At 40.0% G+C, this 20,602-nt stretch overlaps 1 protein-coding gene across 1 annotated transcript; it reads left to right on the top strand.

Moving 5' to 3' along the window:
• The first annotated feature begins 10,962 nt into the window (after window positions 1–10,962).
• LOC110730329 (ubiquitin carboxyl-terminal hydrolase 3-like) lies at window positions 10,963–18,405 on the top strand. Its single transcript, XM_021910128.1, has 9 exons — window positions 10,963–11,167; window positions 11,555–11,686; window positions 11,815–11,853; window positions 12,597–12,702; window positions 16,545–16,603; window positions 16,692–16,766; window positions 17,187–17,235; window positions 17,419–17,495; window positions 17,996–18,405. Exons 1-9 carry the CDS (start codon window positions 11,102–11,104, stop codon window positions 18,083–18,085), a joined length of 693 nt encoding a protein of 230 aa, XP_021765820.1. The 5' UTR covers window positions 10,963–11,101; the 3' UTR covers window positions 18,086–18,405.
• Window positions 18,406–20,602: the final 2,197 nt, after the last annotated feature.

Raw genomic sequence — 20,602 nt, forward strand, 5'->3', positions numbered from 1 at the left:
CTGAAGGCAATGTTTCGAATAATGTCTTTGGAGAACAGGTCTTACTGAAGTTTGACTTCAGCTGAAAGACCAGTGTTCTTTAAAAAGACGAGTTTTGTAAGCCATCTGAAACCCAGTTACCCGAAGGCGTAGGTTTCAGACGAGGCTGATTTAAAAATTTTTCAACTGTTGCTGTTATCCTTGATTTTCTGTCTATCTTTGAAAAATGGATACCCGAAACACAGGGCCAACTTAAGGCAATGTTTCGGATAATGGCTCTCTGGGATACAAGGCTCAGTTAAGGCAATATCCCAGAATTGTCCATGGACTCATGTCTTTGGAGAACAAGTCTTACTGAAGTTTGACTTCAGCTGAAAGACCGGTGTTCTTTAAAAAGACAGGTTTTGTCAGCAATCTGAAACCCAGTTACCCGAAGGCGAAGGCTTCAGACGAGGCTGAATAAAAAACCCTCAAAGAGTAGATAGAACAAAGAAAATTTTGAAAGGATAAAAAGTTGTAAATATTTATATAAATGGTGGCTCCAAGGCCTTTCATTAGTTCAAAATGTACTTACAAAGATTGTTCTGCCCCGAAGGGTTTACACATGGTATTTTTTCAGTACATTAGCGTTCCAGTGATTCTTCAACTCAGTTCCATCCAACTGCCGAAGTCGGTATGTCCCTGGCTGAAGCTCATCATAAATTTCATAAGGTCCCTCCCATGTAGCTGAGAGCTTCCCATGGATTCGGCCTTTCTGAACTGCAGCAGCATTCCGAAGGACAAGATCTCCAATTTTGAGAGGCCTTGCATGGACCCTTCGGTTATAAAATTTGCTGACTCTCTGCTTATAGGCGGCCATTTTATCTCGAGCTGAGTCTCTTACTTCGTCGAGGAAATCGAGAGATTCCCTCATCAGTCGCTCATTCTCAGCCGAGAAATGGTGCACTCGAAGGCTCTCAGAGCCAATTTCCACTGGAAGGACGGCTTCGGCACCATACACCAGTTCAAAAGGTGAGTGGCCCGTTGCCTCTTTTTCAGTTGTCCGAAGGGACCAAAGGGTTCCAGGGAGCTCCTCTAGCCATTTGGACTTTTGATCTTCCACCCTCTTCTTGAGGGCATTTAAGATCTGTTTATTTGCTGCTTCGGCTTGCCCGTTACTTTGCGGGTGGCATACTGCTGAAAATGCCAGTTTTATGCCGAACTGATCTGTATATCGCTTCAGCGGTAAGTTGTCAAATTGTCTCCCATGATCGAAGACTAATACTCTCGGGATGCCAAAGCGAGTGATGACGTTCTGCTAGATAAATTTTCTGACAGTTTGCTCTGTAATGTTCGAGGCTGCTTCGGCCTCGATCCATTTACTGAAGTAGTCGACACCAACTATCAGCCATTTTTTCTGGTACACAGCCTCTGGAAATGGCCCCAGTATATCCAGTCCCCATTGGGCAAACGGGAGTGGATTAAGGATCGGCTGAAGATCCCTTGCTGGCTGATGGATAACTGGAGCATATTTTTGACATTTTTCACATTTCCGAACCAGCTCCTTAGCATCTGCGATCATGGTGGGCCAGTAATATCCGGCCCTCAATGCCTTGTGGGCTAAGGTTCTTCCCCCAATGTGGTTCCCACAGATGCCGAGGTGAATCTCCCGCAGGATATAATCTGCATCTGTTGGTCCCACGCATTTCAGCAATGGGGCTGAGAAGGACTTTTTCAGAAGTTCCCCCCTGAAGACAATGAACCTAGAGCTGGTTCTCTTCATTTTGGAGGCCAAAGCTTTGTCCTCAGGAGTTTCTCCCCGAAGCTTAAAAGCTAAAATGGGTTCCATCCAACTAGGCTCTGGGTCAGCGCAGCACACTTCTGGTGCTTCGTCGACACTTCTTACTCGACGCACTTCTACGTATACAGACCTGTTCAGCTCGGTAAAAGATGAACTAGCAAGTTTGGAGAGTGCATCGGCCTGAGTATTCTGACCCCTTGGGATCAGCTGAACCTCAAAAGTTTTCAGCTCTGCAATGACTGATTTGATCTTGGCAAGGTAAGCTATCATGGAGGGCTCTTTGGCCTCATAGCTGCCACTGATCTGATATGCAACTAGCTGAGAGTCTGTTTTTAAGCAGACATGATCGGCTTCCAAAGAGATGCACAATTGTAGGCCGGCGATTGCTGCCTCATATTCGGCTTCATTGTTCGAGGCCTTAAAAGCAAATTGTAGTGCATACTCAAAGGATTTGCCTTCGGGAGAAGTTATCACTACTCCTGCCCCCGAACCGTTTTCGGTGGAAGACCCATCCGTAAACACGGTCCAGACTTTCTTTTCACTGTCCAGCACTTCTTGGTATGAGCATTCGGCCAAGAAATCCGCCAGAGCTTGAGCCTTAATGGCAGCCCTCGGACGGTAGCTGATGCTGAATTCGGTGAGCTCAAAAGCCCACTTGGCTAGCCTACCGGATTTTTCAACCTTGCCAAGAACTTTTTCCAACGGCTGATCAGTTAAGACCACTATCTGATGGCAATCAAAATAGGGCCTCAGCTTCCGAGCAGCTACCACTACCGCGAAAGCAACTTTCTCGAGTAGAGGATAGCGGGTCTCGGCATCCGTCAGTGTATGACTGACGAAATAAATCGGTTGCTGACTCTTACTCTCTTCCCTCAGCAATACTGCGCTGATGGTGGCTGGGCTAACGGCCACATATAGGTATAGAGTTTCTCCTTCAACTGGGCTAGCCAGCGTTGGGAGTTGAGCCAGATGCTCCCGAAGCTGTTGAAAGGCGTCTTTTTGCTCTTCCTCCCAAACAAGCTCTTTTGTTTTCGGGAGTTTCAGGGCTTTGAAGAAGGGTAACCCCTTATCCGAAGCTCTGGAAATGAACCTCGAGAGGGCTGCCATTCTTCCAGTGAGCCGCTGAACATCCCGCTTCGTTTTCGGCTCAGGAAGGTCGAGCGCCGCTTTGACTTTAGAGGGATTGGCATCAATCCCCCGTTTGCTGACCATGAAACCCAGGAATTTCCCTGACTTCACGCCGAAGACACACTTCTTCGGATTCAGCTTCATTTGATGCTTTCTCAAGGTGGCGAAAGTTTCAGCCAGGTCCTTTACATGGTCCTCTAGTTTTCTGCTTTTGACGATCGAATCGTCAACATAGACTTCCATGTTTCGGCCCTTTTGATCGGCGAAAACTTGATCCACCAGCCTTTGATAGGTTGCCCCCGCATTTTTCAATCCGAAGGGCATCATTTTGTAATTATACTGGAAGGTGACACTTCCTGTCACCATCGGTTGCGATGAGGCAGCCCGGAACGTCATGATTGAGTTTTTGGTCATCGACGCTCCTTCAGTGTACAACGTGATTTTGGGGAGACCCATAATTCACGAGATCCAAGGGGTCGTCTCAACTTATCATCAGCTGATGATTTACGTCTCAGACGCCGGCTTCCCCGAAAGGATACAGGGCAACCAAAAGGATGCCCGAAGGTGCAACTACCTCAAGCCATCCAGTAGTCGCCCAGATGACGACAAGGATGAGGAGGAAAAAGAAAGAGAGCTAAGCGCAAAAAAGCCGAAAGGCCTAAGTGCTTCGGCCCAAGGATCCGTGCCCAGAGAAAAAGGTCCCGAAAGGAAAAAGGTTGACTCTTCAGCTGAGCCTCAAGACTCAGAGAGCCAGCCGAAGAACACAAAGACTGGGACACCTGCTGACATTGGCAGCAGACCAGATTCTGAAGAGTCCAGTCCATCGGCAATGGACATGGACCAACAGACTGAAACAGTTGAGCTGGCCGAAGGAGATGCTGAGAAATGTGTAACAATCGGGATGGACCTTGATCCTAACACCCGTTGTGAACTTATTCAGCTCCTTCGGGATAACAGAGATGTGTTTGCTTTCTCGGCAGCTGATATGCCCGGGATAAGTTCAGACCTCATCTCCCATAAGCTTAATGTTGACCCAGCGTGTCGACCAGTTAAGCAAAAGAAGCGGAATTACTCCGCCAATAAGAACCGAGACATCGCAGCCGAAGTCAAAAAATTATTGGAGGCGGGGTTCATTGAACCTTGTCAATATCCGGAATGGCTGGCAAATGTGGTGATGGTTCAGAAGCCCAATGGTACCTGGAGGATGTGCGTTGACTTCACGGACCTAAATAAGGCTTGTCCAAAGGATTTCTATCCCTTGCCAAGAATCGATCAGCTAGTCGATTCGACAAGTGGCCATGCCTTGCTTAGTTTCATGGACGCATTCTCGGGGTATCATCAGATAATTATACACCCCAGCGTTCGTGACGAATGTTGTCTTGGCTCGATCGTCGGGGTGCATAAAGATCTGATGATACCCCGAGAATGCGTCCATGAAACTAAGCAAGGCATGGCCACTTGTCGAATCGACTAGCTGCCGAGAAAGCAAACACATCTCTGTTATCCCGAAGGAGCTGAATAAGTTCACAACGGGTGTTAGGATCAAGGTCCATCCCGATTGTTACACATTTCTCAGCATCTCCTTCGGCCAGCTCAACTGTTTCAGTCTGTTGGTCCATGTCCATTGCCGATGGACTGGACTCTTCAGAATCTGGTCTGCTGCCAATGTCAGCAGGTGTCCCAGTCTTTGTGTTCTTCGGCTGGCTCTCTGAGTCTTGAGGCTCAGCTGAAGAGTCAACCTTTTTCCTTTCGGGACCTTTTTCTCTGGGCACGGATCCTTGGGCCGAAGCACTTAGGCCTTTCGGCTTTTTTGCGCTTAGCTCTCTTTCTTTTTCCTCCTCATCCTTGTCGTCATCTGGGCGACTACTGGATGGCTTGAGGTAGTTGCACCTTCGGGCATCCTTTTGGTTGCCCTGTATCCTTTCGGGGAAGCCGGCGTCTGAGACGTAAATCATCAGCTGATGATAAGTTGAGACGACCCCTTGGATCTCGTGAATTATGGGTCTCCCCAAAATCACGTTGTACACTGAAGGAGCGTCGATGACCAAAAACTCAATCATGACGTTCCGGGCTGCCTCATCGCAACCGATGGTGACAGGAAGTGTCACCTTCCCATCTGGATAAGTTGAAGCCCCATTGAACCCGGATACCGGATAGGGTACCGGCGTAAGGTGCTTGGGCTTCAGCTTAATTTGGTTGTAGGCCTTTCGGAACAGAATGTTTGCTCCGCTACCACCGTCAACAAGGACCTTACTGACGTCGTGGTTGGCCACCGTGGCGATGATCACCAACGGATCCTCGTGAGGGAACGTAATCCCCCGGCAGTCGGCGGCTGTGAACGTCATGTTCGGCACCGGCGACTGGGGAGATTGAATGTCAGCGTTGTTCACCTGGTGAGTCAAAGCTCTAAGGTGACGCTTGTGCTCCCTCCGAGAGTATATTCCTCCCGAGATAACATTGATCGGAGGGAATTTCCCCTCCGGTTTTTTACTGTTTTTCCGGGGGAAATCAAGGTCCTGCCGAGGGTCCTTTGCTAATCTCTCGGATTCTTTTTTCTCGCGGTGATCCGCGATGTATTTTTTCAAGTATCCCTTCCGGACCATGTCCTCTATCTGGTCCTTCAGCTGGATACAGTCCTCAGTGTTGTGGCCCGAAGACTCGTGGAACTCACACCACTGATTTTTATTTTTTCGCTGATACCACTCTGGGAGTGGTCTCGGCTTTCGGTAACTCTGCTCCTCCTTCGTCACACTGTAAATTTTGGCGCGTGGAAGAGAGAGCGGAGTGTAGGACTCGTATCTGCCTGTGTATGAGGCAAACCTGTCCTTCTTTAGGTCGCTGGCCGAAGATGGCTCCGAGGCCTTTGATTTTCCCTTTGCCTTATGGCCTTGGCCTTCAGACAAGGGTATTTGCCTCTGTTTCCCTCCCCCGGATTGAGGTTGGGTTTTTGCTTTATTCCATTCTTCGGCTCGGATGAACTTATCCGAAGCACTAAGAGCTTCCTCCAAGGTCTGCGGGGTATGCATGACCATAAAGTCTAGGAATTTTCCTGGCTGAAGGCCATTCTGCATTGCAAAAACAGCTAGCCCCTGGTCCAGCTGGGAGACGCTTGATGACTCGTTACTGAAACGGGTCAGGTAGTCTCGGAGGCTTTCGGTTTCCCCCTGTTGCAGACCCATGAGCTCTGCGGTAGTCTTCTCTCGGCGGTTTGCCGTGGAAAACTTGCTCCTGAACTTGGAGGACAGATCATCCCAACCTGTTATGGAGCCTTGCCTTACTCCCTTGGAGATCCACGCTTGCGCGACCCCCTTGAGAGTGGTTGGGAAATATTTGCACCAAGTCGCCTCGGATCTGGGGCAAAGATGCATATGAGTCTCATACGAGGCCACGTGGTCCTTCGGATCCGTGGTCCCGTCATATGTGATATGCGACGGTATTTTAACCGTGGGTACGCGCTCTTCCAGTATCCATTGCTCGAATGGTGAACTAGCGGGAAGCATAATGGCCTTGCCCTTGTTCCTGGCCGAAGGGACCGCGCTCCGCCCTCTTAGAGAGGTAGGAGTGGTTTTCGTCCCTGGCTGGGAAGTCTGGGCCTCGGCTGCAGGGAACGAGAGGCGACTACGCACGCTCGGTTCCTGGCCGCCGAGTCGGTCAAGGACGCTTCTGCGAGCAGTCTCAGGTTCCCGGCGAGTAGATTCTGGCCGAGAAGCTGAGCTGCTGCTCTTATGCGCTGCTGGTCTTGAGGATGAGGATCCTTTAAAAAATTGAGAGTTCTTTTTCCTCTGTTTTTCATTTTTCCAAGAATCCTCCTCCCACTCTTCCAGTTCCCGAAAGGAAGGAAGCTTCCCACCGTCATGGTCTAACTTCCTCCGCTGATGTCGGGTATGCGGAAGAGTTTGATCACGAGGCGGTGGCATATTCTGTGCCCTCATTGCCTCCATGAGTACTGCCAGCGCTCTTGCCACCTCTTCCGAACTGGGCCCCGTCAAAGGGGTCCCCGGCCGAGTGTAGGCATGAGGCCGTGCAGCCGATGGTTGGCTTTGGGACACTGAATGTGTCCTATGATCAGATTGACCCCTGCTAGACCGAGAGTGGTCCGGCCTATATTGAGAGTCATGCATTGTAGGAGATAGGGAATCCTCCTTGTATGATCCTCCCCCCGAGCCGGCACCCTTGGGAGAGTTCCGGTCCGGCGAGGGCGATGGTGTAGGGGTTTTAGGCTTTTCGCCCGCTCCTTGACGGAGGCTTTTGCTCTTGCGGTTCTTAGCCATGGCTGCTAAGATAATTGCAAGATGATCTTGGTTAGGAATTTGGCTTAAAGATTTTTGAAAGTCTTCCCCACAGACGGCGCCAAATTGTTTCGGTTGAAAACAATGGGACCTTGCCGAAGGTCCGCTGAAATGGAGAAGATTGGATTCGGTCCAAGTTGTGTTGGGCCGAAGGTTTCCTGCACAGTGAACACACGTAAACTAGCCTCGGGGGTGTTTCCGAGGAAGGCCCCTCCGATGCTAAAGTCAGTACAATGTGTAAAAGGAAGACACTATGCAAGAGAGTTTGTAGCTTGAGGCTTTTGTGGAATATTTCTGAATGTAAGAGTGAGCATATGAATTGGAATATCAGTGTATAATGTGTGATGTCCTTTTGAATGTGTTAATATGATGGCTTTTATACCTCATCATACTTGGAGAGGTTGGGCTTTAGCCCAATTGCTTACTTTGTGGGCTGACTTTTGACTTTTGAGCAATTGGAGAGTTGAACCTTGACCTTGGGCTTTTAATTGGATCATTTAGTGCTCAGGCCCAATTTTGACTAAATTGGACCCAAACAATTCTTATTATGAGTTGTGAGTGGTTTTTTCGACGATTTTGATTTGTTGTGCATGTTCTATACAGCTATACTGATTCTATGACTATGATTAGTGCTGTAAATTGCAGCTTGATTTACTAATCTTTGAAAGAGAGGCTTAATTGGTATTGCTATATTGTATCATAGACGGTTATGGTTAGTCTTCAGCTTCTCTGGTTAACAATATTGCTGACAGTGTGAGCCTATAATCATGTAATGGTACTCTTTGCTATTCTGTTTGGATGGATGATCGATTGAATGTTGGGTTGAAAAGCATTAAAAAAGTGTGATTGATAGTTTGATGCTCCAGTTCTCCGCCCATATACTGTCATATGTGGATGCAGCTTTATTTGCTGTGCTTGTAGAGAGGTTGTTTGCTTAAGACCTGTAATTCTGAAGGCGATTGATCTAAACATAGCATAACCCTTTATGCTTCACCATATGACTCGCGTAAAAGCATTAATGAGACTTGTGATTGAGCCCATGATTTGCAGTGCTAAAAGAGTGCCAATAATATTGACACTAATAGCTAAAGTAGTCAAGTGGTTGTCCTGTAAGAAGTTGATCAGTAACTGTGAGTGTTTATAGTATCTGCTAATTTTCCAATAACCTACAGTACACCCATTTCTTGTTTGTGAACAATAAGCCAATTATCTTATCTGTTCTATTCCACAGAATTAAGTTTGAATTTACCTTCATATATCTCTATAATCCTTATAATGCACACTGCATATATATTCATTTGTTCAAGTAGTTTCGTGCTTTCATTGCAAATTGTTCCGTGAGTAGTTCGCGCTGTTATTTGCTGGATCATTCCTCTGTCATTGACTGTGCATTAGTGTGCCTCATATTTCTTTCCTACATATCCCCTATATCACTTCCACACATTCTTGCCTACACAGACATATTGACTGATAAATGTTTTGGATGCACTGATATGAACTTTCAGCTGTCTGTTAGAGTCTGCATTAACGCATACAAATTCGTTGACAAAGGGATTACTGATTCTTAACAAGTAATGAGACAAATGATGCTAAACTTTTCAGTAATCATGCCTTATACCTTTATATAGAACTCTGCATACCGGCATACAGCATACTAGAATTACCACTATTCCACTAAATCATTGTATGTTTCATGTTTGTACGCATTGGTAATTGGGTGGTGAGAGAGTACATAGCTTCAAACATATGCATTCTGTAGTGGAGATAACATAGCCAAATTTGTAATGTACATTTGGACGAGTAACAGCCATAGTGATAACACCACCTTCTTTGTGTCGAGTGTACATGGTACAATCGGTTGTATCATGAATATGGTATAACAATTATTTTCTTTTCTTATACCTTCTTAAAATTTACATAATTTTTTCTCAGGAAAATTTACAATCGGTTGTATCATGTAATGGTACTCTTTGCTATTCTGTTAATCTGTTTGGATGGATGATCGATAAAATGTTGGGTTGAAAAGCATCAAAAAAGTGTGATTGATGGTGTGATGCTCCAGTTCTCCACCCACATACTGCCATATGTGGATGCAGCTTTATTTGTTGTGCTTGTAGAGAGGTTGTTTACTTAAGACCTGTAATTATGAAGGCGATTGATCTAAACATAGTCTAACCCTTTATTCTTCACCATATGACTCGCGTAAAAACATTAACAAGACTTGTGATTGAGCCCATGATTTGCAGTGCTAAAGAGTGCCAATATTAACACTATCAACAAAAGTAGCCAAGTCATTGTCCTGTAAAAAGTTGATGCGGTAACTGTGAGTATGTATAGTATCTGGTAATTTTCGAATAACCTACAGTACACCATCCTCTTGTTTGTGAGCAATAAGTTACCTTATGTGTTCTATTCCACAACATTAGGTTTAAATTCACCTTCATGGTATCTCTACAATCCTTAATGCACAATGCAAATTTATTTGTTCTATGAGCAGTTCGCGCTGTTACTTGCTGGATCATTCCTCTGTCATATTGAGTGTGCATTAGTGTGCTTCTTAATTCTTTCCTACATATCCCCTATATCACTTCCATACATTCTTGCCTACATAGACCGATAGACATATCGACTGATAAATGTTTTGGTTGCACTGATATGAACTTTCAACTGTGTTGTAGAGTATGCATTTTGGTTGCCCTGATGTGAACCTTCAGCTGTCTGTTAGAGTATGCATACAAATTCGTCGACAAAGAGACAGATGATGCTAAACTTTTCAGTAATCATGCATTATGCCTTTATATAGGAACTCTGCATACTAGAATTACCACTATTCCACTAAATCATTATGTGTTTCATGTTAGTTCGCATTGGTAATTGGGTGGTGATATAATACATAGCTTCAAACATATGCATTCTTCGTACTCTTCTTCCAACAGTACTTGTAAGTTGTAAGTACAAAGCACTTATTTTTTGCAATATATGATGAGCTAGCATGAAATTGGCTTTAGTAACCAAATTTGTTTTACGATATCCTTATTTCATTATATTTCTCATACAAAAATATACAATCATACTCTGATGGAAAGTTTTTTACAAAAAGAACTATGAGTTTCATATGAAGTATAAGTTTTAAAAGTTGACATGCTTTAAAAACTCCATGAATTTTTTGGTTAATTTGATTTATACGGAAATAACTATCATGAATCTAAGGAGTTTGGAATGACAAATCTATTACGTCGTTATATGTGGCAAAATTGACGTTATTTTTCATTACTCGGAATTTAACCTAAAATGAGTTACTCGGAATTAACTTTAAGCAAAATTGACTCAAGTATGGTTGAAATTGATAATAGACTCGGAAATAAACTAGTACACAAATTGAAAGACCTACCTACGAATCAAATCTTAACATACTTGCATATTTTGTATCTTTTATGATTATATATTTGTAATTATGGACTCAAGTTGTGACTCTAGATCAATGTGAGTACAAAGCACTTTTTTTTTTAATACGTAGTATATTTATCTTTTTTACGTTTGTTAATGCATTACTTCAACCGTTTAGTATGTAAGGTAACACGAATTCAACAAGATTCACCATCTTGTGAATGACGTACATTGTAGAAATATTACCAATTAAAAAAAAAAGGGAGTAGAAAATACTATCTCCGTTAAATATTATGTGTAACTTTAAGCATGGTTTGTGAGATATAAAATATTCCAAAGTTGCATAAGAGTATAACATTTAACGGGAGTAATAGCTAAAGATAGGCCGAAATAGAGAAAAACAAAAAAAGGCCCAAAAGAAAAGAATAAATAGCGAAGTTTCAGCATCAGACTCAAGAGCTTCATTCAGATTTCATCGAACAAAACAATCGCTATATTTGCTTTGTGAACATTTGCGTTTGATTCAGGTTTCAGAAAAATGGCTGAAACTCGTGCTAAGAAAAGATGGCTTCCTCTTGAAGCTAATCCCGATGTCATGAATCAGGTTTCTCTTTTTCCATCTCACTATTATTTGATTATTATGCTCTTCCCTTTTTCGCCATTTTTTTAAATTGAAATTTCACATGCAACTCTAAATTCGATTATATTATTGTTTATCTGACGTTGAATTTTGTTGATTATTGTTGTTTTCTCATCTGGGTTTGCTTTATTTTTTGATTTTTTTTTTTTAATTTTAATACTTTCATTTCGAGGTGATTACTTGTATTTTGTCCTTTCATTTCATGCTTTTGATTCTTGGTTGGCTTAATTTTTGGCTGTTATTTGAGAAATTTATATGGGATTATAAATTATTATGTAAAAAAAGAAACAATTAATTGATTTCATGAGGGTTTCTTTTTTTTGTGTTTTGCTGCTGTTGTTATGAATGCAGTTTCTATTGGGTCTGGGATTACCTGAAGAAGAAGCTGAATGTAATGATGTTTATGGGTTGGATGAAGAAATGCTTGCAATGGTTCCGCAGCCGGTTTTAGCTGTGCTTTTTCTGTATCCTCTTACTTCTCAGGTTTATGCCATTTTTGTACTTTGAACTTTAATTTATGCATTGTTTTCATTTCCATGATTTATGCCTTGAATTTTATTTGAAAGCAATGGTTTCATGCTACTAATCACTCAAGCCTTTGCTTGCTGCAGAGCGAGGCAGAGAGAGTGAAGGAGGATAGTGTTGAAAAGGTGAGTTGTACCAATTTTTTGGGAAGAATGAAAAGTTTCAAGATTGATATTATGTGAATGAATGTTATTTTATGATCTAATTTCCTCTTGGTAGTTGTTAGTAGACTTACTTCTACTATTAATTTGCACTTAAAGTGGTTCAGAATATGGTTTTGATTTTTCTACTCCTATTTAAACAAAATGATTTGTTTAAAATCTGAGACTCTTGGAAGTAGAATAGTAGATAACATGAATATATAGGGAGAGTATATTGGATGTCTCAGTCTATTACCTGATTGCAATGGAATGCTGCTTTGGGCTTCACGGAATGGAATGTTAGGGACTATAACATAAGTTGAAACTTGAAAGTCTTTGCTTTAACTTTCGGATGTTGTTTCTAGTTTTGTGACCGCAATGTGTGACTTTGAATCCATATTGTGCTTGTAAAATGCGGAGAATTAGATACTATGTATGTATATATTGTGGTAATCCTTGCTCTTCATTTTCCAAGCAATTACATCTACAGGTGTGATTATTATCTTGAAATTGCTGGCTAGACTATTTGTTTACATCAATACAACATTTGGTTACAATTCCCAACCTTTTGAATTATTGCAGCATATAATTGAATTTTCATAACACAAATAAGAATAAGACAATATTAGTTGTTGATAGTTTGTGAATTCTTTAAAGTTAGAAGTAGTGGCTTGAAGCTCTTGTATTTTTCTGTCCTCACTTAGAGATGTGATTTATTTGTGCATCAGGACTACAACAAAAAAGTGTATTTCATGAAGCAAACTGTGGGAAACGCTTGTGGGACTGTTGGGCTTCTACATGCTCTTGGGAATGTTACATCGGAAATCAAGCTTCGTGAGTCTCTTTTCTTAAAATTTTAGTCCAGTTTCTTGCAGTAAATTTGGCCCATAAAAATTGTTTAGTACAAGAACATAATCTTCTATTTGTTTTCTTGGAATTTAATTACTTTACTACCACAATAGTACATGTAGTGTACTCTATATTGGCTTTGTTAGACAATGCTAAATTATAGTATCTATTTACATAAGAACATACACTTGGAGAAAACATAGTTATTGTTAGAGTAATGCTTTCTGAAGAGGTGATGTAAACTATGTCTGTTAGTTTTCATATACGTTGTGCTAATGTTATGGTAAAGAATCTTGCTGAAAAATGTGATATTTATTTGCGTAGAGTCTGTAGACCATAATCTAGCATTCTAGCAGCCTTTGTGATGCATGTGTCCATGCATGCTTTGACAATTGTATGTGAAAGGTTATGTATTAGTGATTGCTACTTTTGAAACTCAAGCAGCATTGCTTAGAATTATCATATGGAAAGTTTGAAAGGGGATAATAGATGTTTTTGGTTGATCTTTAACTCGGATATGCAAATAAGGATATAATTTCTGGTACATGAAAAACTCACTTGTGAGCATAATGTCCTGGAACTGGGTCCTATGATCACAATTTTTATTTAACAGCAGCAGCTATTTGATCGAACTGGGTCTTGACCTGTCCAATTAAGGACTGAACCTTATTCATTTATGTTTTTTCTTTGACTCATCAACATGTAGAGTCAAGAAAAATCAGCTTGTTTATGTTTCTGCTGGCTCTTTTCATATGGCATCTGTAGGCCATATATAGCCACAATATGTTTGGTTATCTACTAATACTAAATGTAAGAGGGGAAGAGAGGTGTGGTAAAGGCTAACTTTCACCATAATCTAAATGGAATTTCAGAAATGCAGTCATTGACTTGATGGATTTTGGCCTGCTACTATCTTGCATAAAGAGAAATTATGCTAGTAATCACAAACAGAAGCTATCTTGCTTTCTCTATTCCATTTTCACCCTGAATTGTGTTTTTTTATAAGTGTTGTCATATACTTTTTCTGCCCTAGGTTCATCTTTCTTGTTCTACCTTTTCTTTTCTGTCAAAAAATTGTTGGGTTTTATATGGGCGATAGTGTTAATTATACCAGGTCCAAATAGGAATTTTTTTAGCAAGACCTACTTGAAAATTGGATCTAATTTATTTGGCTATCTTGAAGATCGTTATTGGACCATTTACTGGTTGGTGCCCCATGTTAAGTAATCTTGATAAGATGTGTTGTCCTTGCAATTTGGAAATTTAAGATTTGCTGCAGGGTTCTCAACTCTTTTGTGAAAGCCTGTTTGCTTTACGGAAGTGCTTTTAGTCTCTCAGGGTATTTCATTCTATAAGACAGAGTTTGAGGGCTTCCTAACTTTGCACTATTTAGTGACCTCCACAGACAGCAGAAGATAATAAGTCAATGCTGCCAATTCTTCTTAATCTTAGCAAGATGTCAGAACACTCAGAAGCATATCTAAAAGAAACTTTGGAAATCATAGAGGGAGCAAAAGGTTAATAAGCATATAGGCACATAGACCCAATATTGTAATTGTCAAGTGAATTGTCTAAGAAACAATCTGTCTTACACAAGATTTTCAGAATTGAGTGGGAGTTTAAAACTATTTATAAAGGATGTTGTTGCTAAGAGTGCTACTTTAACTGTGACAATTTTTGTATAAGTTGTATCATGTTATGGAATATGTATAAATGGATCAATCATACCCCCATCAATCTTTCTTGCTTGGAGGTAGTGCTTTTTTATCGAGACTGAATCTATAACTCTGTTCAAGATTTTCTGGATAGCTGCTCATCCAAGGTTTACTCCAAATCCATTGCCCTTAAATGCTATATTGTTGTTGACCATCCTGATACTCCTTCAAGTTACGCCCTATTAGTTATGTAACTTCAGAGTTTCTCAGACGATGTATTTAAAAAGGGAAGGTAACTTTGGTTAGGCTCTTCTTAGCCATGCCCCTAACTGCATAAACCCCAACTTGGGTAATAAACACTTATTATTTTACTTTAGCATCTCTTTATCTTATATTCCTTCTTAACTTGTGGTTCAATGTCAGGATGACAATTTACCTGAGTTCTTTTTGGTAGTATTTTCCTGGCGTCAATGTAACACCTGTGACTGAGCTGCTGATTGTGCTTAGGTTGAGTATCCAATTTGAAATTGATTTCAGATGAGATCTGGTTTCTGAAGGCCACTTGCCTGAAAGTCTGGGATCCTGTCCAAATTGTTTTTCTAGTGTAATGAACTACTATATATGAATGCAATTATAAGTAGAGAATTCAGCTTACTAGAAGGAAGTTTGAATGTCAATTGATTAGTGAACTAAGATAGCAATAACTTGAGGCTATTAATCTCACCAAGCATCTTGACGCTATTAATCTCACCAAGCAGCTTGAGGCTACCACAGTACCACTCTCCATACAAGTCACTCAATTTCTGGATACATACTCCTAAGTTAACTTCCATACCTATAGAAGTAATCCTAAGTTCATACATGTGATAATTAACTAAATTCAAGACCATTCTTAGACTTAATAGAAGCTTGTTGCTTGTTTTTCCTTTAACTGCTTCTTAATGAGTTTTGTCTTCATGTTGTTTGTTGCTAACTTCCTCTTTATTGCTGATTTCTTGGTTGCTGACTTCTTGACTGTTGACCTTTGCCTTGTTACCTTTGACCCTCCGAGTATACACTTGTAGGGGTCGGGTCATAGGGTGGTCTATCACATCTAGCTTGTAATTTAAGCGTAATCCTGCATCCATGTTGCACCATATTAATTGAGATCTTCAAATTTTTCATTTCATCTCATTTAATTAGGCATTAGCATGTAATTTCAGGTGTTATGCTAGTATAAAAGTTTCTCTATTCCTGAAGATTTAGAAAAGTGAATTTAAAAGAGACCTGTTTGAGTATTCACATGTATAGGTAAAATTGTAAATTATGGTAGAGTTAGCCAAAGGGTGGTTTGTTGTCTGCTGGGTCTTTGGTGCCTGTTTGTCCTGGCTCCTTACCAATGGATACCCAAAGCCACGAAGACAGTAGAGGGAGAAGAGAGTAGTGGGCATGAATGTGTTGGCAATGGGTTATGATTATGAAGTGAGAATCATGTTTTACTTTTAGAGTTTGTTGGTTCTATAAATAAAAATAAATAAATAAATAAGTAAAAGAAAAAAAGGAAATTGTGACAGCATTTTTTAAAAAGAAAGCAGGAAGAAGTTACCTATTATGAACTATAAAGCATGGACTACCACACGAGTACCCTTTGGTTGATGCTCAGGGTATATTACATTGTTATTAGATACATTATGTTGTGATTGGTTGTCCATCGACTCCATTCTTAAAACTGTTACCCCGGATTTCAGATGGAATATGTTGAAGTTATCAGTTCAATTACTTTGCGTTTTTCAGATTAAAATTCAGCTTTTCAGATCATTTTGCTTAGCCCTAATTCTGATAACCTTATATACTTTAAGTTGATGACCAGTTAACAATTTCATCTGGCTCTTGTATGTGCTTTTTGTCATTGTCCTTCTGCATTCCCAGTCCAGGGAGATCACTCATGAATGATTTCCTTTTCTTGCTGTGATTCTTGTGAATGTGTTTATCAATGGACCTGCTTGCTTCGTATCGACCTGCTAGTTGCTTCTCGTTGGTGTCGAATATCTGTTAATGGTTTTGTCCAATTTATTTTGTTATAATGACAGATGTTTGTGGGTCAAGAGGTCATTGTCTGGTTGCATATGATGACTTCGAACTGTGTTATAAGCTTGATTCTGATTTTTGTGCACTTTTTAATTCTTTGTTCAGAGGAGGATTCCTTCTTGGATAGGTTCTACAAATCCACAGCAAACATGGATCCAGCAGAGGTTATATCTTGATCTTCCTCTAAATTATGCTAATTTTTGTTTTCTAATTTCTTAACATTTTTTACTTTTTTTAATTTTACTGTTTCAGCGTGCTGTGTTTCTTGAGAAAGATACTGAAATGGAAGTTGCTCATTGTGTAGCAGCTAGTGCTGGTGACACTGAGGTGAATATTTTTTGAGTAATTTATATATGCTTTGTGATTTTAAATTTTCTTTTTACTTGGTGAGTTGTGAGCTCATTCACTTGCTCACTGGCTGTGGCCTTGCAATAATATTGACTCACTTTCTTCCATGTAGCATAAATAATAAAAGACTCCATTTGCCCGTCAGGTCAAAGGCACTAATTAAAGGCATCAGCTCCTACGGAGTATAACAAATAAACATAATGGGAAAAAAAAATCTGAAAACATTGTAGATTCATTTACTTGGGCCTTCCACGAGGAATGTTTTTGCCGAATTATGCACAACTTCATGAAAATCACCTCTAATGCTGTACGAAAGGGTCTGGTTTACCACAGACCTAGCCATAAAATACAAGTAGTTATTATTTGTACTATTAGTCTGACACATTTTTTTTCCCTCAGGCTTCAGATGATGTTGACACTCATTTTATCTGCTTCTCATGTGTTGATGGTACTCTCTCTCTCTCTCTCTCTCTCTCTCTCTCTCTCTCTCTCTCTCTCTCTCTCTCTCTCACGCACGAGCGCATATACACCCATAATCAGCCTGTTGTACACTCACAGGACTTGTGATGATATATGGAGCTTATTTATTCCCCTCCTACTGTCTCTTCTGCTAATGTAACAATGATTTCAGGTGAACTTTATGAACTTGATGGAAGGAGGGAAAGACCAATATCACATGGACCATCCTCGCCAAACACTTTACTTCAGGTAAATATTTATTAAATTTGTGAAGCACTAGTCTGTTTTGTTCTCAATTGTAAATAGATGTCCCAGGTCTCCTAGAAGGGTTAGAAATGTAGATTTTATGGACATTTCCCTCTTTAGTGACACTATTGAGAGCGAAAAGTGTTGTGGAGAGAAGAATATCTATCTCTCTCATTTGAGTACAGACAATATGTTTGGGTATCCACTACATTGGTGCATCCTGGAATCATCTTGCATGCTTTATTCTACAAGTCCTTGCCTTGCCTTGCCCTATTTACTGTTTTCCAGATAAGTTGGACTTTCATGCTCCAAATATTTGTTAGTGAAGTATGCATGATTATATTGGTGTTACGTAGTCATCTCTAGAAGTGACCTGATTTGTAGCTGCAATAGATTTGTCTTTCGCTGTTTGACATGTAACTTTGGCCTTGATGTTCAGCATTTGCAATGTTGCCATCTCTTCACTATTGGCTTTTACTGAATTTATTTTGTAATTACTTCAGGATGCAGCAAAGGTCATAAAGGGAATGATTGAGAAAAATCCCGGCTCTATGAACTTCAATGTCATCGCTGTATCAAGGAAGACTGTGTAACTACTTCCAAATTGAGTTTGTTTATACTTCGTTCAAGTTTGAGTTTTTACTAGAGAATTCTCATGCGTTATATTCTAGTTCTGTATCGCACTTTACCCAAACCAATGTCGCTGTCACAAGCGATTGAGTTGCTCAATTAGTGTTGCATTTTCTGTGAAATCTTGTCCGATCACTTTTACAGATGAGTTCAAGGCTCCTAGCCCTTTTAGTGCAACCTTGTCCAGTATTTTAGGAATTTGAAGATTTTTACTGTTGAGTGTTGATGCTAATATAGTGTCGGCAGGCTGAAAAGAAGCATTTATATTTTTATCTACTTTTAACATGTGGGCATGTAGCTATGTACATTTTGTTTCTGAGTAACACTTGACAGAAACGAAATTTTACAATAACACAATTTCCACAATTTTTTTTTTTAATCTATACTCGTATTACCGACACATAATCTAAACATTTTTTTGCTATAATAGTATGTAGAGGAGTCACAAACTAGCCCACTCAACTCGATCTAATTTAACCTGATAAATTATTTTGACGTATGGACACAATAATTTGGTCTGACCCAACTTTATACCTGACTTCACCGAACCCGATTTGAATTAGGGATGAGCAAAACTAACCGAAAAACCCGTTCCGTTACCGTTCCGAAAATTAGGGTACCCGATCCGATAACCATAACGGTTTGGGTACTCGTTCCGATAATTTGTTATCGGGTATGGTTTTTGGGTATCATTTTAAAATTAACGGCTACCCGTTCCGTTCCGATAAGCAATTATTTTGTTTTTTTTCCTACTTAAATCTATCTTTTCAATATTTAAACTCTTACATTACTTCATTATCACTATAAATATCAATAATTAGTAATGTTATTAATAATTTGGTCAAGATCATGTGGTATTGTTGTTAATTAGTGTTAAAAAATATCATAATAACTAATTTTTTAAGTTTAATTATCACTATTGGATACTTTATTGGGTACCCGATAACCGTTCCGAAAATACGGATACCCGAAGTCGGATACCCGAACTTATCGGCTCGGGTTATGAATATCACTTTTAGTAATATTGGTTATCGGGTACCTGAACCGTTAGTACTAACAGTACGGGTACCCGTCCCATGCTCACCCCTAATTTAATTACCTGATTTGACACCTCTAGTACTTAATGATCTCGTAAATGAAAGTATTCAGAATAATTCAATTATAGTTGACTTGCAGATTAATGAGCATTGACCTGAAATCAAAGGTGGGCCATGGGCTAGCCCAAGCTTATCAGAGATTTAATCAAGTTTGACGCCCTCAGCCCTTCAGAAAATGTCAATTTTAGACCAGCTCAAGCCCTGCCCAACTACATACAAGACCATGTGGGCCTAGCTCCAACATGTTTGGCCCACCCATAAGCTTGGGTTTCTACTCTACCTTTCTTTTTCGTTTCTAATTGAGTTGTTAGGTTTTGGCGTTTAGAGACTCGGGGTGTTTTATTTACTGACTTCACAGCAAGGACTAAAACTCATTCTCATGTGGGTCTATGCCGTATACATTGAGAGTTACTTCACAAGCCTTTAGAAATTTCACCATACAACCGTATGGTTGTATGGAATAATCCTTTAATCTTATAAAATGATAAAAACTATGTTTCTAAAAGTGAAACACTCGCGTGTATTGTTTACTAAATTAATTCAATATTAATACTCCTTCCGTTTTTAAATATTTGCTCCATTTCTCCATGCGCAGAGTTTTAGGAGAAATTAGATAAAGTAATAAAATATGGAGGTAGTGAGGTAGTTAGAAAATAAAAAATTGTAAAAAACAAAAGTAGTGGAAGAATAAGAGGAGAGATAGTATTATATAGGGTCCACCAAGTATGACAAATAAATTAAATATTGTAAAAGTTTTCCCAAAAAAGAAATGGAGCAAGTATTTAAAAACGGCCGAAAAAGGAAAGTGGAGCAAGTATTTAAAAATGGAGGGAGTAATTTATATGGAATCCACGATATGTCAAAATCAAAGTGTAGATACTTATCTAGGACATAATCAACGTAGTCATATCCAACTGGCCTGGTGAAGCTTAATTATCCGAATTGAACCCAATAATTGAAATGCATACACAAGTTGAAGGTTGAACAGTTATGAATATATTCAATATATACTAATAATAGAAGTAAATAGTACTCGTACGTACTATTTTGTAATAGAGCCAAATCAAATGATTCAAGTGCAACATAAAAGAACATTATTATGCTTGATTGTTTTTCCAAGATACATTCATATTTAAAAAGGTTGAAATACAAACATAACGGAAGAATAATTAGGGCATGAATAGCGAAAAATCAACTAATTTACAATCTGTTTGGTTCAACGAATATAATATTTCTGAAAGTATACTTTCAAGGTACATATTTAGGGAAAACACAATAGTAAAATAAATACTTTGTAACTTGTATTTGGACGTTTGGTTACAAGAAAAGTACAATAATGGATATCCCATCCTTAATTCCTGGATAAAAAGGTAAACTAAGGCG

Source organism: Chenopodium quinoa, unplaced genomic scaffold (genome assembly GCF_001683475.1).
Source record: "Chenopodium quinoa cultivar QQ74 unplaced genomic scaffold, ASM168347v1, whole genome shotgun sequence".
Taxonomy (NCBI): domain Eukaryota; kingdom Viridiplantae; phylum Streptophyta; class Magnoliopsida; order Caryophyllales; family Amaranthaceae; genus Chenopodium; species Chenopodium quinoa.